Source organism: Hemicordylus capensis, chromosome 3 (genome assembly GCF_027244095.1).
Source record: "Hemicordylus capensis ecotype Gifberg chromosome 3, rHemCap1.1.pri, whole genome shotgun sequence".
Lineage (NCBI taxonomy): Eukaryota > Metazoa > Chordata > Lepidosauria > Squamata > Cordylidae > Hemicordylus > Hemicordylus capensis.
In genome coordinates, this window is record NC_069659.1 from 10,791,600 (window position 1) to 10,814,886 (window position 23,287).

At 46.8% G+C, this 23,287-nt stretch overlaps 1 protein-coding gene across 10 annotated transcripts in view; it reads right to left on the reverse strand.

Annotated features, from left to right (window-relative positions):
• Positions 1 to 23,287, reverse strand: part of TENM4 (teneurin transmembrane protein 4) — a 1,105,140-nt gene that overhangs the window by 142,174 nt on the left and 939,679 nt on the right. For all 10 annotated transcript variants that reach the window (XM_053305915.1, XM_053305917.1, XM_053305913.1 and 7 more), the window contains one exon: positions 3,679 to 3,780. In XM_053305915.1, coding sequence (XP_053161890.1) covers positions 3,679 to 3,780 — 102 coding nt within the window. The remainder of the gene's footprint in view (positions 1 to 3,678; positions 3,781 to 23,287) is intronic.

A 23,287-nucleotide genomic window follows, 5' to 3' on the forward strand; every position in this document is an offset into this window, starting at 1 on the left:
CCTAGACTAGAATATTCAGAATTAGAGCTATTTAATAGATTCGTTATGTGTTCCAGGCAGCTCTGTTTCTGTTCTGAGTATTTGCCTTTCACCTCCACAGTGCCCGTCCCTAAATCCAGGAATTTTGTCAAGTGTCCATTGTCTGGCTCCTAAATGTTTGGGCTGGCTCCAAGACCCACAGAAAATGTGTCAAGGCCTGCCATACAGCTTCCAGGTCACGCTGGGGGTGACTAGCTGACTGCTCACTGCTACAAGGTGTAAGAGAAAATTATCTTGTTGACTTCTTAAAGATATGTGTTTATTATTTATTTATTATTATGTAATACATTTATATACTGCCCCAAACCAAAGTCTTGGTGCGGTTCACAATCATATTTCTCGGGGTGGTTCACAATCATATCTATCTATCTATCTATCTATCTATCTATCTATCTATCTATCTATCTATCTATCTATCTATCTAATTTGTACACCGCCCCAAACATTCGTCTCTGGGCAGTTAACAATATCATAAAACAAGTTAAAAACACATACAAAAAACAATTTAACAATTTAAAATAAACCAGAGATTAAAATCTAAAAAATTTCAAAAAGCTGAGAAAGCTTGGGCGAAAGATGGGTTTTCAGGTTTTGACTGGTCTGCTCTCAGATCAGGTGTTTTCCAGGTGTTGACTGGTCTGCTCCTCAAAAGATTGATCACCTACTTTTTTAACAAGCATCCCAGATACTGAAGTGCTGCCATTTTCACTCAGCACTAGTTGGATTCGTTGTGGTAAACATGCTACAGGTGTCTGTCTGCATGTTTTTAATGCAATTTACTCTTTGCTTTGCTTTTAAGATTATCTCTTTGAGGGTTTTTGTAATGCAGGGGCTCCCAACCCTGAGTCCCCAGATGTTCTTGGACTAGCACTCCCATCATTCCCAGCTGAAAAGGCCATGCTGGCATGGGATGATGGAAGCTGTAGTCCAACAACCTCTGGGGACCAAAGACAAAGAACCCCTGCACTACAGTCATTGAGGAGCTCATCCCATTGGGAAGATCTCCTTTGCCAGCTCCCATTCATCTTAAGGGACCTGGCAGAGGTGGATCATCACACCCATTATGCCCAGCCACAAAAGCTAAAGGATGATGGGAATTGTAGTCCAACAACATCTGGGGATCCAAGGTGGGGAACGCCGGTTTAATGGCTAAAACAATAACAGAAAACTGAAATGAATGGACCTCAGTTTGTGGAGGAAGGTGGGTGAAGGTAAAGCAAAGAAACAAATTTAAATGCATATTTGTCTAATCGTCTTTTTAGGGCACGGCTTCAGAGGATTCTCAGTTATAGCCAGAGGCTGCTAGAATTAGTCCTGGGTACCCTGCCTTCTGCATCACATTTGACTGATTCTCCACAAAGCAAGGATAACCTTTGAGGCTCAGGCAAGTTGCTTAGAGACCACCTTATGGATGGCTGAGGACACAAAGGTCAGCCTTAGTCCTACCAAACTATTGACAGAGCAGCCGCTGCAGAAACAATAAAATACAGGGATTTCCAAGCTCCCCTCGGCTTAATTCCTTCTCAAAGGGACTGGGCTCTCGATGGGTCATTCTTCTCATTGTCTGCTCACATGCAGCTACCAAAAGGAAGGGGAGGAGAGAAAAGAGGAGGCACAGTGGGGGTTATGCCCAGAAAGCCACCACAAGTAATAAACCAACAAGCCCTCAGAGTCAATCAGCTTCCCACCCCACGGTATGCTTGCACTAGGCTTCCTGAGTCCACACCATCAGACCTGTGATCCGATATGTCCCTCCGATATGGGGAAAATGTTCCGTCAGTCCACTGATAAAAATGATTTGCTCATTAATAATATAATGGCAAATAAATAGTGAAGATGGTGACTCATATTCATGAAATCTAGTTTGAGAATGAATGGATTGCATCCTTGTGACCTTCCATAGCCCAATATTTATGTATGTTTCTATTTTTCTATCTATCTATCAACTTCACAGACCACCCCAAACTTCCGTCTCTGGGCGAGATGTGCCAAGCGCCCACAGGTTTGCCCATTCCTTTCAGGGAGAAGGCCAGCATCCGCACGGAGGAGAGGTCTGCCAATGGTCAATCATCATGACGGCTATCATTCGCCTTCCATGTTCAGAGGCAGTGTGTTTGTTCTGATGCTGAGACCGGATTTTGTCCCTCGTGCTGGCTTCCTTGCATGGTATCCAGAAGCGAGCAACTCTCCCTCTCCAATGCCTGCACACTGTTGCATCGGCATTTTTTAATCCTAAGGAGACGCTAGAGCAGTCTAAGCAGCAAGTGGGTCGGAGCTGATTGCTCTGCCCCACTTGCCCAGCATTAGCAACGACTGGGCAAGCAACACAGAAGTCAACAGGAGTCCCGGAGGGCTCAGGTTGGCTGCCAATCATGTGGCAAAAATGGTGCATCAGCAAACTGAGTTAAACGGGCAGTCTGTAAGTAATGCTACCCAGTGTGATAAATAAGCACAATATATATTTTTTAAATTTTATTTTTGCAAAAAATGCAATCTTATGGATCCCACTGAACCCGGATGCATATCAATTTTTATCTTTTTTGGTGCATTAAATTGTACTAGCTGATCCAGCGCAGAGCATCTGCACCCTAGTTCTCCCTGTCTTTCTTCCCCATATTCACCTCCCCCCCCCCGCTTCAGCCCCAGTCCATTCTCCGCACCCAGTCCGCTTTCCCTCGGCGGCCAGTCTGGCCGGTGTTTTTTAGTTCTCCCCACTGCCGTTTCCTCCCCTGCCCTCCCAGCCCCTTTTCCTTCCTGTCCCCGCCTTCTTCGGCCGCTGGCTTTGCTGGATGCTGCCATTATCTCTCTGGCCTGCCGTCCGGATGGCTGCCGGCGCCATTTTCTTCCTCCCGCCCATCCCTGTCACTATCCGGCAGCTCTCCAAACTCTCGCACAAGCTGCCATGCATGGGATTGGCCACAGGTATGCCTTAGCGAATTATATATAAAGAAAGAAGTTAATACAAAATACTTAAGAAAGGCAAGTCCTGCTTCTAAATGGACAAAGAGGCACCTTCCAAAGTGATGATTCTTTTCTATTTAGCAGGGGACAGCAACTAGCCCTGTTCAGCCCCAGCACAGTGTCCGTCCAGTGGCTGTTGCTGGTGTCTGTATGGACTGTGACCCTTCTGGGGACAGGGGACCATCTTCTTAATTCTTAATATTATTTTCCCTATGTACAATGCTTTGAGAATTTTTTGTCTCTGTTGTTTGAAAAGTGGTATATAAGTAATTGTAACTTTAGGGAAGATAAAAATGTAAGACAAAATATATAATATAATCTTTTGCTAAATACCTGTACTTTAATCCATACTCTGTCAACACTTCACTAGGGTAAACTTGAAATTATATCTCTTAAGAACTTAAGAGCAGCCCTGCTGGATCAGGCACAAGGCCCATCTAGGCACAAGGCATCCTCTTTCACACAGTGGCCCACCAGACGCCCCCGGGCAGCCCACAGGCAAGAGGGGAGGGCATGCCCTCTCTCCTGCTGCTGCTTTTTAGACATCATGGTGGTGGGTTCAGGCTCCACCCTCAGCTTTTCTGTGGAAGCCCCTTCACCTGCTCATGCAATCCCCCAAAATGTACCAACACCCTCTGGGAAGAGAAATCCTACCAAGAGAGATAACTGAAATCTTACCTCGGCCACAGTCAGGACCCAGGAAGCCAAGGAAGCAATGGCAGGTTCCCGAAACACAGTCACCGTTTCCATAGCAATTGCTGGGACAGTTATCCACTGATTCTAGTGGAGCAAGAAACAGGAAGTGAATCAATATATGAAGGAGGAGTTAAAGCACATTCATTAGGAATGGGAAAAATACAACTCAGAACAGGATGTAAGGCATGCCTCCTTTACATCTAGAGCTCTTGTGCAAAGCTGCTGCATTGGAGTTCATCAGAACATTTGATTCCGTAAAACTGTGGACCAACAAGCATCGGGGGTGGTTTTCTTTCTAGAGAAAGTAATTGCTCCTCTGAAGGTGTATCTTTTTCTTCTTCATTTTTTCATTTAAAACAAGAAACAAAACAAAAAACAATAATAATAAACAATGTACATGAAACAAACACTTGGGGAAAAATCAGATTAATATCAAAAAGGGCACCCAACATTATCCATCTAAATATTTAATTCTCCTGGGTGTGCCTTGGAATGTGCGTCCCAGCACCCAGTTGATTGGCTGGGTGGCGAAGGCACCTGATTGGCTCAGGTGCACCCAGGAGGATTTGTCGCCGTGGCGACAGCGGGCTGGCCGCAGAGGCCAGAGGCGGTGGCAGGCCCAGCCCAGCTGCAGAGGCAAGGCCCAGGAGGGGGGAAAGAAAGGGGGGGGCAGAAGTGGTGGTGGTGGGGAGGAGAGGCGGCTGGGCCCGGCATGGGCCAGCCGTTGTTAGGAAGCAGAGACTGGGGCAGAAGGTGGCGGGGGGTGGGGGGAGAGGTAACTGCTGGCCCCAAAGAGCGCACAGATGTTCTGTGCGGGGTCGGCTAGTATCATATAAAACTTAAACATTTCATGCAATAAATGTCATCTTTAACCACTCTAGCCTGGTGTAAGTACTTAGATGTCTATCTTGATACGCTCATGCCATCATCAGTGCTGATGGGTAGAGGGTCAGTCACACCTACTCTGACAACCTAGAATTATAATGCACCTTCTTGTACTACTGGAGTATTCTTAGTCTTTTGACTCCACTGAGCAAAAATGTCATCTCACTTTTCTCTGTACTCAGGTGTGTACACATATACACACTCTCTCCTTCTCCCTCTCCCTCCCTCCCTCTCTCTCTCTCTCTCTCTCTCTCTCTCTCTCTCTCTCTCTCTCTCACACACACACACACACACACATATACACACTCACTCACGAGCATTCTCTCTCTCTCTCTCTCTCTCTCTCTCTCTCTCTCTCTCTCTCTCTCTCTCTCTCAAGCCAACTTAGGTGTCATCTTCATGCTTTTGTTCTGTGGAGACCATGGAGAGTTTCTGCCTGCAATCAGAATGCAACCTCCCGATCGCGGAAATAATCTGTCTGCCGCTATAGCACTGATCTCTGCAGACAAATGCTGCGACAGGCAGCATTTCAGTGCGTTAGCAGGGCTTCAGGGCACACTCTTAGGATACTGTACACAAGTACAGTGTCCCTGCCTTTTCTTGTAACGTCTGAAGAGGGCTATGGACTTCCATTTATATTTCCATTATTTTGCATGCATGGAACCAGCTCCTCCATGAAAATGAATGTGAAAGCTATTGCAGGAAATGGCATTCCAGGTGTATACAAGAAAACAAGGGATACGGATGGGTCTCTGTTGTGTACTTTCTAGTGCATTCAACTGTATAACACGAAATATTCAAGAAATGCAATTCCGACTACTTACTTTGGAGGAGTAAGCAATCCATCCCTTATGTAAGATAATGCTCTTGCTAAATACCTGCACAAAACTCTAGACGTGGTCGAAACATTAGCCATTTTTCCTCCTCAAAAAGCTAACAGGGAAAGGAAAATTACATCTAACACTTTCTATTTTGTTTTAATGACAGCTCAAACCATTAATGTTTACAATTTGCTTTTAATAAAGAAAAAAGTGCCTCGTTTATTAAACGTTTTTTTTTTCTAAAGAGAGAATAAAGATCATTCTTGATTATTTCTCAGCCCAAGTTTGCATAAAGACTGGGTAGGATTGTGTGTGCGGGGCTCAGGGAAATGACAAAATAGCATGGTTCGTTGGAGCCTATTGTTTCTGATCCTCACCAAATGTAATGTGTGTCATATTAAAATGGGATGTAATTATATAGGAACGGCCTTAACTTAGCAGGATTCATTTTTCACGGAGACAGGTTAGAAATAATGGCAAAGTGAGGGTAGAAAGAATAATCCAGGCCTTTGTGGAAACTGAACCATTTCTAAAATTCCTCATTCCTTGACCAGGAAGGAAGTTAATCACTGAAACAACCCAGGTAGAGGTAATGTTAAGAACATTGTTGGCATTGTACCTTCCCTATCAGGGAAGACTCAAGCATTTGGAGCTTTTAAAGTTAGAAAATACCGTCACTTTACAAGGTCACGGGTTAGTCTATATGCAAAGTCTGTGCTATGCCCAGTCTTGAGCAACTTGTTTTTTCTGTATTACAACTCCCATCATCCCCAGCCACAACTGCTGAATGCTGGGGATGATGGGAATTGTAGTCCAAAAACAAATTTCCCAATTAGCTATCACTCACACACACACACACACACACACACACACACACACACACACACACACACAGAGTTCCCTACTGTCATAAATAGGATCAAATTATGCAAAACTCCACTTTAACAGGGGCACATTTCCCTTATTTTTTAGGGTCCGCTTTTGGCTTCTTCAGAATATAGCTCAGTGAAAATATAGCTGAAGATACAGCATTATGAAAACCCTAAAACTGGTTTAACCAAGAAATCATGGTAGGACCACCAAAATTGATGTGTACTGGTTGTCCAGTACACATACTGAGGAAAATTACACCAAGCAGTCCTACTGAAATTAAGAGGTCAAGTTAAGAACAGTGTTACCTCTAATGGGGATTCCCAGATGTTGTTGACTACAACTCCCATAATTCCCAGCCAAAGGCCATTACAGCTGGGGATGCTGGGAGTAGTAGTGAACAACATCTAGAAATCCCTGTTAGACAGACCAGTGGTTAAGAATATCTGAACTTGTCCTTTTAATTTCAATGGGACTACTTGGAAAAATTTCCTTCAGTATGTCAGTCACTGTGAGCAATAATGACTTTACAATATGGCTTTCAAAGCTGCAGACTACATTTGGCCTATAATGACTTATGTCTCCAGACCTGTTTGTATGCATTTTTCTATGTAGAATGAATTCCAGCCTAGGGTGGCCATTTGGCAACTGTCAGGGCATAGCTGTTAAGAATAGAGGAAATGAGGGGGTGTACAAACAGAAAATGCTCCAGAGTGACAGAGGGGTGAAGGGCCTAGCTAGGACACAGGTAGCAAGAGTCAAGATGGTGGCATTGTCTCTTGGTTGGTGAACCAAGATAGTGACACTGACTCTTGGTTGTTGAGCCCCTTAATGGGCCTGGGCTGCATCAATGGCCCCAACCTGTCACCAGTCATGAACTTAAACCTTTGTCAGAGCTGAACCACAGGCAGCCACCAAGTGGAATTGAAAGGTGGGGTGTCAAGTCAGACTGCCAGACTCATAACCAAAGAACAAACCAGGACCAAGGCCCAGCTAAAGTCCTAGCCTACACAGGAAACCTTTATAGCCTCACATACATAGCCCGCACGAGCATCAGTTTCATGCAATGAACTAAACAGCATATCATATATGTTACCACCCAGAGAGCAATTTGTTATGGGGCGGCTAACAAATAACATTTATTGTTATTTATTATTACTGACCAATTGCATTGCATGTCATGGATGTGTCCGGCACTAGATAGAACAAACAGTAATCGTCTGCAAAAGCAATGGTTTCCCATGGAAACCAACGGAATGGTAGAATGGGTTTCAACCAGTAGGTGGCAGCTTCCCATATTCCTGGTGTAAATGTTGCTGCACACGATCAGTGGTTCCAGAATTGCCTGGGAAAACTGTAGGGCTGCTATCAAGACTAAACAGGGATGGAGGAACATCCAGCAAGGGAAAGAGAGCCTTGCATGCTCCTGATCAGCGGCTGTGTGTTTGCAAACATCAAGGTAGGAGGAGGGGAGAGTGATTACATGGGAGCTGGGCAGGATGAGCCCAGCCAACCCACATTCCGTCCCCAGCATGTTACTGAGAGTGGATGAAAAGCTGTCCTACCCAGCTCCTGGCTCCCACACGATCATCACTCTCCCCATCTCCTGCCTTGATCTTGAAAACACATGTAAAAAGCTGGACTTTGAAGAAGCAAGATAGAAAAAGCATTGATGCTGTTGAACTTTGGTGCTGGAGAAGACTTTTGAGGATACCACGGACAGCCAGGAAAGCAAACAAATGGATTCTAGAACAAATCAATCCAGAATTTTCACTCAAGGCACAAATGACCAGGCTCAAACTATCATACTTCGGACACATTATGCGAAAACTCAGCTCCCTTGAGAAGTCCATCATGCTGGGAAAGGTTGAAGGAAAGAGAAGAAGAGGACGACCAGCAGCAAGGTGGATGGACTCTATTACGACAGCAATGAATGCACCACTGAGAGACCTTAAAGGCCAAGTTGAAGACAGATAATCCCGGAGAGAATCTATCTATGTGGTCACTGAGTTGACACCGACTTGACGGCACTTCAATCAATCAATCAATCAATCAATCAAATAACTTTGCTATTAGCACCATTGATTACATTTGCCTTCACATCCTTAACTAATCTGCACCTGTGTGTACGGCACAATTGTCTGAATGATAGAGGCTCCCCTCCCCCAACCTCCCCACAAATAATGTAGTGAGGCACAGTAATACTGATTGATGAGGGTAAGGAAAGGCCAGCAAATGATAATTTCTCAGGAATTACGGGCACACATTCTCAAAATTCTTGCTCTGTCTTATTCCCTTTTGGTACTTTCTAATGTTGCTCATCTATCACATGTCAGAAGGCTAGATGGTGCAGATGCATTTAGCAAGTGGAAGCTCCGATGCTTTTGCAGCCTTTAAAATACAGCTCCTAGAACATATCGCTAAAAAATGTCGGAAGAGGAGAGGATAAACTGGTGCTTGGCCCAAATTTGGCCTTTCTACCCTTGGCTATTGCTTCCTGTCACTGGCTGCATCTCTTTCCAGACTTCTCCCTGGGCTAAGCTTCTTCCAAGGTCTTGGATATACTGAACACAAGCACAGTACTTCGGATAGTGCCCAGCTGCTGGGGAAAGGGAAAAAGAAAGCCAGTGGAAAATAGGACATAGAAGTCTGAAAACGGTGCCACCATGAAAGGGAGGAATACTGGGAGTCAGTGGGTAGCCAATGCTCCTGTTTCAGTGCTACTGCCCTTGTGTTAGCATCATCATCATCAATTTTTATTACAGCCATTGGCCAGCAAGCCTTGTGTTAGCACTGGAGGAATGTCTCGCATCTCCCCCACCTGCTCAGGACAAGTTAAAGGGGAGCAGAGAGAGATCATCTGTCTGCTGATCTTTTACCTTTCCCTGGAAGCTAGGCAACATCCAGGGGAGCATGGGGTGCCAACTCACCCCACTGATGGTCTAGCTGCTAGGGAAATGTACCCTGCTTTGCTGGGTGGAAAGCCGGTCTTGCAGTAGCATGCATGAATGGTCCCCTTTGCTAAGCAGGTCCCCTAAGGTGAATACTTTGCAGGAGACAGTGTTCACATGTAGTCACCCATCCAAAGGCAAACCAAGGTGGGCCCTGCGTAGCAAAAGGGACAATTCATGCTTGCTACCTCAAACCAGCTCTCCATAAGATAAGGCACCAGCAGTGACCACTGCAACAATGCCTTGCTGGGGTTGGATAGGGCCAGTCTTCCAGCTGCCAGGAAGCCACTGAAGGTGTCGGATTGCCGCTAACAGCAAATGCATCCATTAACCTTCTTGTAAACGACTTTGGCAATATTTTCCTAACACAGATGCTCCTTGGCAAAGTGTCTGGTGGATCCACCTCTGCCAGATAGCAGAGGGCAAGCTGTCCATTCACCCCACCTTGCCCCACTGGGGCTGGCCTCTTCCTTCTCCTTTCCCTCCCTACCGACATGAGCTAGGGACATTCCTGCCACCACTGCCTGGCTTGGTGGCACCATCAGAGAGGGCCTGTGGGCCTCTGTCTCAGCAGCACAGCCTGAGGATGCCAAGCACCTGCCTACGGATTGGGAGGGGGGCGTCCACTAGTGGCCTGTCCTAATGATCAGGGGGGTGGGGGAGCCCCTGGCAATATAAGGATCCCACTCTGGTAGTCATGAGAGCTGCGCTGCCTGCAGCCTGGCCATCTGTCCAGTAGAGCTGCGTAGGATGAGCTCGTGCAGCTCTACCTCACAAACGGCAAGCCTGCAGGCAGCGGGGCTCTCATTAACCCCGAGGCGGTGCCGGGTGGGAGAGAGAGGCACAACTGGAGTTGCTGGGAACCGGAGTCACTACTGGCTGCATCGTATTATCCTTCGCCTCCAGCAGCAAAATGTCTCGAACCACTCCTGGATCGGGCAGGAAAATGGCTTGGACAGCTACTGTATCCAGCAAGACAAGTTCTATTTTTTATTTATTTGATTTATTCAGTTTCTATACCGCCCTTCCAAAAATGGCTCGGGGCAAAATAATCATAATTTAATAATCATAATTATAATAATAGTATAATATAATAATAATAATAATAATAATAATATAATTATAATAATAAATAATATAATAATCATCATCATCATAATTTAACAACAACAACACCACCACCACAGAGAAATAATAAATAAATAAATAAATATGGCTCCTTGTCCCCCAAGGGCTCACAATCTAAAAAGAAACCTAAGACAGACACCAGCAACAGTCACTGGAAGTCCTGTGCTGGGGGTAGATAGGGCCAGTTACTCTCCCCCTGCTAAATAAAGAGAACCACCATGTTAAAAGATGCCTCTTTGCCCAGTTAGCAGAGGTACTGCCAAGCTTGCAGAAGCCAAAAGGTTAAAAAAAGGGTGGTGGTGGCGGCGGCTGCAGTTTTGTTTCTTGGCCCTGCACTCCCCGCCTCCCACCCCAGTCAGGATATTTTAAAACCTATATTTTGCTGCAGTAAATGAAGCACTCTACTTCTGCCAGTTTGCCCCAGAGGCTGCAAAGTCAAGTCTACTAAAGGGTTTTTGTGCACATACATTGTGTGTGTGTGTGTGTGTGTGTGTGTGTGCGCGCGCGTGCGTACCTCCCACCCACATACATACCACCTCTGCAGGAAACAACAGCTATGTAGCCTTTGGGCTCCCCACTGCAGAGCTTTTTAATCACACAGAGGAAGTCACTTTCTGTTCAGCACATTTCAGTCCCTGCTCTTGCAGCTGAGGGCAAGCCCGCAGCCGGCTTGGAGTTAAATTACAAATGATAACCGAAGGACAACACTCACGGTTTAGAAAAAGGACACAAACACAACACACACCGAGACGCGAAAGCATGGGATGACGCACTCAGCAGAAACCAAGAAGCAGCCCTGCCTTGGCCCCTCAGATGTACTCCGGAGGCCTTTCCTGAACGTTCGGCTTTCATGAAAACACTAAAAAGCGCCTTCTGTCCTTGTATTCCTGAAGATTTCATGCCATACATCCAAGCATTGTTCAACTCAGTGGCTGACATCCAGAGAGCTTGCAGGAGGACGCTGGGCTGGTGCAGAACTGTGGTGCCAAGTCCGGAGCTGGCTACTGCTGGAACGACAACTCCCAGCATCCCCAGCAACAATACCTTGCAGCTGGGGATGATGGGAGTTATAGTTCAGCAACACCTCTTGGACCGCAGGTTGGGAAGCCCCGCACCAGTGTTCCCTCTAAGAGGGACTCCCAGATGTTGAGGACTACAACTCCCATCATCCCCAGCCAAAGGCCATTGCAGCTGGGGGTGCTTGGAGTTGTAGTCAACAACACCTGGGAGTCCCTGTTAAGAAGGAACCCTGCCCTGTACTCCTGCAAGCATGCTCGTGTATATACGACAGCTGCCTAACTGCAGTGTGCCCCACAACTAACTACGTCTTGTGCTAGTGCAAATGTTCTTGTTGCACAAGGATGCTGTTGCTCTGCATGTCAGCCAGTATCCCCACCTAGAAACAAACCTGTTCCCACTTCCAGCCAGGGTGCCACAACCGAGAAGTCACAATCTGTGTCACAGCCAACCTTGCCTCAGACGGCACTTGGAATCGTTTGGTGAATCGCATCCCCAAACGATCTCAACATGCCGGAAGAATCACACGGGAACAGGTGGCCCTTTAGCTAACACAGACCTAAATATTTCAGGGCTTTAATGGTGATAACTAGCACTTTAAATTGTGCTCGGGCCGTAGGCAGTTCGCTTCGGCGGTTTTGCAGCATCGTGTGCCTTTGGACCTTGCCCTAGGGGCATTCCCAGGTCTTTCAGGTGGATCAGCTAGCCAGGGCCCTTAACTCTTGATCTAAGAGGTGCCCCAAGTACTAGAGCTGCGGGAGTCATTATTTGGGAGGCTGCAAAGGAAGCAGCCTACAAATTTGGAGCTGGAGGAAGCCACAGTAGGTGGCTGATTGGAATCAGTTACAGCAACTCCATCTATTCCCCTGCAGGATCTATCCGGTAATAGTCGGAAAACTGTTCACTGTTTAACAGCTTCATACCTAGGGAAGTGCTCCACTACACATCCGTGCGTGCAAACCCATCATTTTTATGGGTACACGTGCAAGATTTTTGAAAAATTACAGCCTATGAAGCCCCATTGTTTGGGGAGCAGTAAAGGTTTCGATGTGCCAAGATATACAAACAGCCCAGCACCCCCACCCCACCTCCAGTTTCGGCTCTTACATGGAAATATGACCCAGGCAGCTCTATAATGTGAAACAGGAACAAAACATGCTGTGCTTACGTTCTCCAAGAGTCCAAGAACATTATAGACCTAATAAGAGAGAGCTCTGTCTTTAAAAAGGCAGAAACTCAAACCATACTGACTCAAGTTTCCAGGTTTGTGGGGGCCGATTTCTCTAGAAACAATGTTGGATAACACTGGAGGCCTTTTCAGGAAGGCTGAATTCAGGTCTATGGAAAAATGTGAGGGCACCAACCCTCAAAATGCATATGAATAAAGTTTAAAATTATGTAAACCTTTTCTTGACCCCGAAGCAAAAGTAATTATGCCAATCAATGCACCTTTTGTCCAAACTCTTAGATCAGGCAAAGTTACCTAGCCGAAATTCTGAGAGAATTGACAAGCTGTGATTGACAGAGGGTGATCTCGAGGCAACAAGGTCCTGGGGGGACAAGGGTGGCCAAAGTAAAAAGATCAAAGACGCGCATGTGTGTGTGTGTGTATATAATTAAAACTTTTATACCACCCTTCCAAAAGGCTCAGGGCATACATGACCCCACCCATTTTGGGCAATGTAGGAGACCAACTTACTGGCAGGCATTTTTCATGCTTGTGATGCCAATTACAATTTTTACATATATACACATATTTCCCAGAGTTGATGAAAAGCTAATACACACCCTACCAGTGAATTATTCCATTTTGCTGCAATTTAGCACTGCAGGGTGGAGGCCGGAACTAGCAGGAATCTGCACCTTTGTTGAATTTGAAGGGAGTGTTTTGCTAGCCTGCCAGCTAGCAGACAGACTCCTCCATCACCCAGAAGGAGTTTTTCTGTTGCTTTTCGTGCATGTGCAATCTGCACCCAAATAGATTAACCAAATCAATTGCATGCTTTCTCCAGTGGACCTTTGTGAAACAGCGGTCTCCTTTCTGGTGAGTAGATCCACTGCGTGGGGAGGCTTCAGCCTGCCTTGAATTGAGCCCTTCCCAGGTGAAGGCAGAGAGGGCCAGGAGCAGTGGGTTCAGATATGTGGCATGTATGATATGCATGTATCTTCTCCTCTACCATTCCTTCCTAGGGTGATCCACAAGAATGGGGGCAGGGTGATCCCGACAGCTCCATATTGGCCAAGCCAGCCCTGGTTTGTAGACCTTCCAGACCACATTTTCACTTGGAGCACAGCCCAGACTTCCTGACTCAGGATCCTTTGTGCTATAACAATCCACAACCTGCATCTAGCCACACGGATCTAACTGGAACAGGATGCTGCGGGGGATGCAAGTAAGAAGCAAAACATGTGAAAGGCACATAAATGGGGAGTGGAACTGGGAGATACATTTGGGCAGTTGGTCTTGTGGAAGCAAGCATGAATTGTCCCCTTTGCTAAGCAGGGTCCACCCTGGTTTGCATTTGAATGAGAGACTACATGTGTGAGCACTAAGATATTCCCCTTGGGGTGTGGGGCCACTCTGAGAAGAACACCTGCCTGCTTGCATGCAGAAGGTTTCAAGTTCCCTCCCTGGCAGCATCTCCAAGATAGGGCTGAGAGAGACTCCTGCCTGCAACCTTGCAGAAGCTGCTGCCAGTCTGTGAAGACAATGCTGAGCTAGATGGACCAATGGTCTGAATTGGTATAAGGCAGCTTCCTATGTTCATAGAACTCCATGATTCTAGAGAGGAATTAGTTTAGCTTTTAAGGAAAGGCTTCTCTTGGTAAAGATTTCCCTCAGGAATCCAGACAAGGGGTGCACAAGGGAAAACAGCAAGAATCAGGGAGACATCCAGAATGAGGCAAAGCTGCAAGGCAGGAATTTTTTTAAGGAACACTCAGAAGTGCACCATGATATAGGAGTGTGATTCACATGAGTAGCATGCACCACTTCCCCAAATGCCTGCACATTTTCCTTGTCTCTGGGCATCCTTTGTTGCCTATAGAGTTGTATTCCATGGCATTTAGGAGCCTACATGGAATGGGAGAAAAGCCTAAAAACTGGGTATTTGACAGCACAGTTGCAGTCAAGGGACTCTGTGGGAAGTAGCCACGGAGGCTGTGGGAAGCGTCTTTGGCAGGGGGAGGAGAAACGGGGATGCATGATCAGGGTCTGAGTTCTAGAGGAGCCTGGACTACCCAGCTGACTTTTCTTGTTGTTATCAGTAACTTTTTACATTATCTAACATAATACAACTTTTGCATGACTCAGATATTTGAACTGTGCAAATGTTCTCTTGGACCTGCACATGTTTTTGGACCTGCACAATTTGTGTCCGATCAAACTTTTTTTTTTTTTAACGGGTCAGGGAGAGAATGTGATGGATTCTTCATGGAGTCGCTATCAGGCAAGGGTCTCCAAACGGCCAGCAGTTCCTACAGATAAACTATTCAGAGGCCACAGCTAAAAAAACATGGCAAGTGGGCAGAGTGTTAGTTATAGACCCAGGGATCCTTCATGGAAGCTTCTACAGCTCTGGATCAGCAAGAAGAGCCTGTCTTGAGGATCCTGCAGATTCCAATTTGGCTGGAAATGTAGTCCAGTGGAGATCACACTGCGGGCCACTCAGAGGAGGAGGATTGGATGCCTGGCTCTTTCCCTGAGGTGGGGAAGGTGGTGTTCACTCAAGACTGCCTAGCCCACCTATATGGGTTTCTTGAACCAACACCACTGCCAACTTCCACCTGAAATGGACAAGCCTGTAACTTGACATAATAAGGCCATTTGTATCTGAATGTATTTGCCCAGTGCATTTTTCCCTCCTTGGGCTGGCTGGTTCTTGAGGCTTGACAGCAACAGCTGCTGGAAGGTTCCATAGATGCCCGCAGCAGAACTCTTGGCTGTTCCTGCCTGCAGCTGGAAACATCTGTCCTAGATGTGCTGACTCCAGCTCTCCCTTGGCCTGCGAATTTGTTCTACTTAGACCAGATTGTCCCAAATAAATCACTGCTATCTGGCAGAGGTGAATCCACCAGGCGCTTTGCTGAGGAGCATCTGTGTTGGAAAAACCTTGCCAAAGTCATTTACAAGGAGGTTAATTTATTACAGAGAGAGACCTTGGTCTTCCTGTGCTGTAATTTGTACAGACAGGGGATGAAAAGGACTTATTACAAGGAGAAGCCATCCTTTCATTCCTTGCCAAGTGGCTATCGTTAGCCAGTTGTGATTGCTGGAGCAGGGGTTATGGTGTCCCAAGACTCTTCTGAGAGGACATGAAGCATCAGGAGGCAACAAATAAGAACTCCTTAGTCTTTGATATTCCTGTATCAGGCAGGTCCATGCTAGCTGGGGGGGGGGGCATGATGGTTATTGCCTTGGTAGCTCATCATATGGGACAGCAGTGTTCAGGTCTAGGGCTTCTTGGAAGCTTCGTAGCTCCTGACAGTGGTGACTCACCTTGATGCCTTTCTAAGCCACTACAAATCCAGTGCTATAGAAACAAATGTTCTCTCACACACAGCCCCCCAAAATACAAAATGGCTGCTTCAGACCCCACCGTTGTATGTGTATGTGTATCAAATAGATCCATCCTCTATGTATCTCCTCTTCATAATCGCATACTGATTTAAAGAAACTAGCCACTTGCAACTCAAAAACTGTCTGATGATGCTTGCATAAATGGCAAGATCACAGAGTTAAAATTTGACATTTAAAGAGCTTGCCTCTCACACTCAAACTTGCTCTTCCAACTCAAATCACTCAATTTCCCCCATTCCATCCTGACCTAACCTTCTGACTGCCAAGCGACCTGGAACATCACACCCTGGTTCATAAATACAGCGTGTCACTGTTACATCCCCTTTCCTACTTCATCAACAAAAATCAGAAAACAAGGCTAGTGTGTTTAGAATATTTGATGTGTGCCTGTATGCCTCTGTTCTATTCATCTAATATTCCAGATTCCTAAATGCGCTTCCCAGGTTTGTTTACATAAATGGTACGAAGTAAAAATACAACTGGAAAAAGAAAGAAAACACACACACCAACACCACCAGAAGAAAAAGGAATCTGCAGAGCAGGGAGAAAGATTACCCTAAAAGAACAAATTATGCTGCAAAGTCCTATCTAAACAAGAAGGTCTTTGCCAGTCTCCAAAAAATGATCAGTGAGCAGGGCGGGCCGGGCAGACATTTCCTGACAGGCAGTTCCACAAAGAGGGTACTCTTTCAGGGGAGGTCAGGTCCCTTGTGGCCACCAGTTGAAATGCAACAGGGGAGGAGGACTTCCTCAGTTAATCTAGAGGAGTCTGCCTTTCTTCAAGTCAGCCTTTCTTCAAGTTGGCCATTATATGCACCATGACAAATCCCCAGTCAAGGCTAGCTGGAGAAAGGCAGCAGATCTCTCTGGCTGTCCATCCCCGTCCATCTCCCCATGCAGAGAAGCAGGGCGGGAGCAGGCCAAGAGATGGAGGTGCTCTGATGAATGACACCCTCCCCAAGACTTATTTGCCAGGAAGTTATGAACCAAGATTTTGCTACACACATGAAATAATCAAATGCTCTTCTCCAGTCTTTCCCTGCCTCAATTTCCATCTCTTGTGTCTCTTTTAGGCTTTGATTGATTGATTGAGTGCCATCAAGTCAGTGTCGACTCTTAGTGACCACATAGATAGATTCTCTCCAGGATGATCTGTCTTCAACTTGGCCTTTACAGTCTCTCAGTGGTGCATTCATTGCTGTCGTAATCAAATCCATCCACTTTGCTGCTGGCTGTCCTCTTCTTATCTTTCCTTCAATTTTTCCCAGCATGATGGACTTCTCAAGGGAACTGGGTTTTCGCATAATGTGTCCGAAGTATGATAGTTTGAGCTTGCCTTAGAATCTTATTAATAGGAAGTTTAAGGATTCAAACAAGTTTGTGGTTGTTTGAATCCTTAGACCTCCTATTAGTGTGATTCTTGAGAGGCCAACACTAAACTAGATGTGGGAGGTCCGGTGCACACTTGGAGCTCTGCTTTCTTTCAAGACATAGTCCTGGATCCTTTTTGAGCTCCACCAATAGCAGCATTTTCTGTTTGCTCTAAAGCCCTAATCAGACGTTATGCAAATAGCACTCTGCAGGAGTAGAGCATCTAAAATGGGGCCTTTAAGTCAGAGCTTGTCAGCCACCATCAGTCAACCCTGTCAGGGCCCTGCTCACGGTTAGAGCAGCGTGCGTCTGAAGAGGCGAACGCTGCTTCAGTGATCTGAAAACACGAATGCCACTCTAACCATGAGTGTGGCCCTGACCAGGTTGACTGATGTTGCCAAGGTGGGACTTGCAGCCCCGTTTTAGACACTCTACTCAAGTAGAGTGCCTTTGGTATAACATCTCAAGAGGACTTCAGAGAGATAACAATTCTAGTCCGAATAGCCAACAGGAGCTGGGCAGTATCCAGTTTGGCAAATGCCATTCCTTAAAGTTAGAGGGTGCAAAGGATTCAGATAAAATAGAAGGGCACAGAGCAGAACCACATAAACAGCAGACAGAAAGCTGTGCCAACTGGTCAAAGAGTCCAAAGAAAGATAGCATACACCAGGGAAGAGATTCAGTGTATAGGTGCTTATATGCCAATGCCAGAAACCTCCGAGCCAAGACGGGTGAGCTGGAGTGCTTGGTTGCTAACGCAGAAATAGATATAGTGGGCATAACAGAAACATGGTGGAACAGTGAGAACCAATGGGACTCCGTTATCCCTGGATATAAACTCTATAGAAAGGACAGGGAGGGGTGCCTTGGAGGTGGAGTAGCACTATATGTTAAAGAAGGGGTAGAATCTAACAAGCTAGAAAACCTAGGAGGACTGGTGTGTGATGTCAGTGTCATCAACCCTTTAGGGAACAGTGACCATAGTGCCATCAAATTCAGCATACATGCGGGGAGGGAATCACCAAGGATGTTAAACACAGACATTTCGAATTTCAGAAGAGGAAACCTCTCCAAAATGAGGAGTATGGTGAAAAGAAAGCTGAGAGGGAAAATCAGGAGAGTCACTTCACTGCAGAATGCATGGAGTTTACTTAAAACCACAATACTAGAAGCCCAGTTAGACTGTACTGTATACCCAAAAGGAGGGAAGGTACCACTAAGTCCAAGAGAATGCCAGCATGGCTAACGGGTACCATCAAGGAAGCCATACAAGGGAAGAAGACTTCCTTTCGAAATTGGAAGGCTTGTCCAAATGAAGAGAACAGAAAAGAACACAAACTCTGGCAAAAGGAATGTAAGGTGACAATAAAGGAGGCAAAAAGAGAGTTTGAGGAACATTTAGATAAGCATCAAGCATCAAAATAACAAAAACTTCTTTAGATGCAGGAAGCCTGCCAGGGAGGCAGTTGGACCGTTAGATAGTGATGTGCATGGTCCGGAGCAGTCCGGACCAGCACCAAAGGGGAGCCTATCTTTTAGGGCGAGGAGGGCTTGTTTACCCCTCCTGCGCCTCTTTGCCCCCGCCAGTGGCCGTAATCTACTGTAAAATTGGGGCGCTGGAAACCAGCCGCCCCAGCCGCCGTCGCTTCCGCCGCCCCCCCCACAAGCAGATTAGAGAAAAAAAGGCTACTGCCTACAAGGAAAGGCTACTGCCGCCCTGCCGCCCCCCCACCCCCCCACGAGTGCTCACCAAGTTAGAAGAACTTAGAGAGGAGCTCGCGAACAGAGCTCCTCTCTTATCGAAGCCTCCGGCCCAACTGGGGCCTTGGGCGCGTGTGCACGGGCGCTAGAGCTCTTTATCCTATAGAGCTTTTGCCGGAGGCCCGGTCTACCCGCCGGGAAGAAGCCGGGTAGACCGGGCCTCCGATCGCCGGAGGCCCGGTCTACCCGGCTTCCTCCCGGCGGGTAGACCGGGCCTCCAGCGATCGGAGGCCCGGTCTACCCGGCTTCTTCCCGGCGGGTAGACCGGGCCTCCGGCAAAAGCTCTATAGGATAAAGAGCTCTAGCGCGCGTGCGCACGTGCCCAAGGCCCCGGTTGGGCCGGAGGCTTCGATAAGAGAGGAGCTCTGTTCGCGAGCTCCTCTCTAAGTTCTTCTAACTTGGTGAGCACTCGTGGGGGGGTGGCGGGTGGGGGGGCGGGGGGGCAGGGTGGCAGTAGCCTTTCCTTGTAGACAGTAGCCTTTTTTTCTCTAATCTGCTCGCGGGGGGGGGGGGGCGCGGCGGAAGCGGCGGCGGCTGGGGCGGCTGGTTTCCAGCGCCCCAATTTTACAGTAGATTACGGCCACTGGCGGGGGCAAAGAGGCGCGGGAGGGGTAAGCAAGCCCTCCCGCCCTTAAAGCAATACCCCCCCACCCGGACCCGGACTAACCAGGGCAGAACCGGTCCGGCAGTTCGGCCATTCTATAGAATGGCCGCTGGACCGGTTCGGACACACCCCTACCGTTAGACAATGAGGGAGTGAAAGGGGTTATTAAGGAGGATATAGAGGTTGCAGAGAAGCTGAATGAGTTCTTTGCGTCTGTCTTCATGGCAGAGGATACTCAGCATATACCTGTTCCTGAACCAAGCTTTTTAGGGATAGAGGCTAAAGAACTGAGTCAGATAGAAGTGACAAGAAATGATGTTCTAAACTGTCTGGAAAAACTGAAAACTAGCAAATTGCCAGGGCCGGATGGCATCCATCCAAGAGTCCTCAAAGAACTCAAACGTGAAATTGCTGACCTCCTTGATAAAATATATAACTTATCCCTGCAATCAGGCTCTGTACCGGAGGACTGGAAAGTAGCAAATGTGACACTGAGCCAGGTCTCACGATCAGTGAGACCCAGTTTGCGAAGCTGAGCGGGGAGAGCGGGCTAAGCCTGCTCTCCCCACACACGAGCAAGTGGGAGCCCTGGGCAGCCAGATTGGCCAGATTGGCTGCACACATGATTGCCGGCTCCATGACGGAGCCGGCAGGGGCTGGGGAGTTCGGGGGCTGCGAGCCCCCCAGAAGCTCCAGTATGCCCTGCGCAAGTGCGCAGGGCATACTGGGGAGACCCGTCGAGCCAGGAGGCAGCTTTTCGCCTCCTTTCCGGGGGTCTACTCATGAGTAACCACAGTGCGCAGCCATGCCACGGCTACTAACGTTAAAAAAAAACTGGTTTGCAGAGTGCTCGCTCCGCAAACCCAGTTTAAGGAGAGGGGTACTTAGGTAGGTTAACCGCCTGGGACCCATCGGGCTCGCCTGCGGGCCTGGTGGCTCCCATGATCAGGCAAAATTGGGCTAGGCTCCCCTAGCTCTATTTTGCCTGATCGTGGGACTAGCCCCACTGTTTTTCAAAAAGGGATCCAAGGGCGATCCGGGAAATTACAGGCACCGGAACAACCATTCCAGGCAAATTGATGGAAAGCAGCCTCAAGTACAAAACTGTAAAGCATATAGAAGAACAAGCCCTACTGGGAGAGAACCAGCATGGCTTCTGCAAAAGTAAATCTTGCCTCACCAACCTTTTGGACTTCTTTGAGAGTGTCAACGAGTGTGTGGATAAAGGTGATCCAGTTGACATAGTCTACCTGGACTTCCAAAGAGCTTTTGACAAAGTTCCTCATCAAAGACTCTTGAGAAAACTTAGCAGTCATGGGATAAGGGGACAAGTACATGTGTGGATTTCTAACTGGTTGAAGGACAGGAAACAGGGTAGGGATAAATGAAGTTTTCTCAATGGAGGGAAGTAAGAACTGGGTATCTGTACTGGGACTGGTGAGGAGCGGATTGTGAGGAGCTCCAAAATGATCTCTCCAAACTGGGGGAGTGGGCGACAAAATGGCAAATGCGGTTCAATGTTGGCAAGTGTAAAGTCATGTACATTGGGACGAGGAACCCCAACTTCAAGTACAGGTGGATGGGATCGGAGCTGTCGGTGACTGACCCGGAGAGTGACCTTGGGGTCATGTTGGACAGCTCATTGAAAGTGTCGACTCAATGTGTGGCAGCTGTGAAAAAGGCCAATTCCATGCTAGGGATCATTAGGAAGGGGACTGAAAATAAAACTGCTCATATTATAATGCCCTTATACAAAACTATGGTGCGGCCACACCTGGATTACCATGTACAATTCTGGTCACCACATCTAAAGAAAGACATTGTAGAACTGGAAAAGGTGCAGAAGAGGACAACCAAGATTATCAGGGGCCTAGAGCACCTTTCTTATTCAATCATTCATTTGATTTCCTTATGAGGCAAGGCTACAACACCTGGGGCTATTTAGTTTAGAAAAAAGGCGATTGCGAAGAGACATGGTCTATAAAATCATGCATGGAGTGGAGAAAGTGGATAGAGAGAAATTCTTCTCCCTCTCCCATAACACTAGAACCAGGGGTCATCCCATGAAACTGATTGCCAGGAAATTTAGGACCAAGAAACTGAAGTACTTTTTCACACAATGCATAATCAACTTGTGGAACTCTCTGCCACAAGATGTGGTGACAGCCAACAACCTGGATGGCTTTAAGAGGGGCTTAGATAACTTCATGGAGGAGAGGTCTATCATCGGCTACTAGTCGGAGGGCTATAGGCCACCTCCAGCCTCAAAGGCAGGATGCCTCTGAGTACCAGTTGCAGGGGAGTCACAGCAGGAGTGAGGGCACACCCTCAACTCCTGCTCATAGGCTTCCAGCAGCATCTGGTGGGCTCCTGTGTGAAACAGGATGCTGGACTAGATGGGCCTTATCCAGCAGGGCTGTTCTTATGTAGACACACGAAGTGCTGCAAGTACGAAATGCATTTTCAGTTGAAATGCATGGGGGATGCAGCACATCCAGAAGTTCCATGGGTACTGGATGTGAAACTATGTCTTAACAAGAAAAAAAGAGAATAATGCTCTTCAAGAGGAGCCTTTGTATGAAAAGACCTTGGAGAGTCCTTTGGGGAGAGGGATGCGGTGCATAGGTAAACTCTGGCCTCACTTCCAAACATCTACTGCAAAGGAAGTGCAAAATAAAACTGCATTCCATAGGGTCAGATTACCACTTGGCAAATTAAAATGTAATTATTTTTTGAGCTACTAAATGATGAACGGGCTTGAGCACCCGTGTATTTTAGCGCACATGCATTAGTGAGTGTATTTCCGACAGCAAAGGTCTGTTTAACTTCCAATGCTTCCATCGGAAAGCAGAATATGACCATTGCATTTCAGTTGCTGATTAAATAAACTTTCAAGGTACAAAAAAGAAAAAGTACATTGCAGCTTAATGACTTTGCTTTAATAAGACCGAAACTTTTAATTAACCTGCCAAGACAAATTACAGCCAATAGCTCTCAGGTAAGTACTGCAGACAGCTGAGACTCAACGCCAAGGCCTCTTTGGGGAGAAGGATTAATGGCAACTCGGAATGAGCCGTCGTTTTGCAGTCAAGGAAAAAAATTAGACCATTAAATAATCATTGTGGTTAGAAGAATGTTAAGTGTTAATTTTTATGGGAGGGTCTGTGAATTACAACAAGATGGATTAGAGGATAAGAAACATGGTTGCCTTGGTTCAGTAAAATATAAAAGAGCGGTAAGAAAGGCCACCCTGGGTGATTTTGAGAGTCTCCTGATATTTTGTAGGGTTTTTTAAACCACAAAAAAACAAGTAATGGCTCTTGCAGAAACCTCATTCTCAACTTTCAGCAGAGCAGAAAATCGTGTAGCCTAGTTGGCCAGGTTGTGTAGTGCAGTGGCTGTGAGCTATAAGCTTAGACATTCCTGGATGAAACCTCACATCAGGCATGACCTCCCAAGGTAGCTACTAGAAAGCCACTGGACCGGTTCAAATATCTAAACCATGGTTAGATGATAGCAAATGAGCTGTTGTGAGCCTTGTTCTAGCAAGCACTTCACCTCCTCGGCTCTGTTTACATGTGAGAGGAGGAGAATGTAAGTTTCA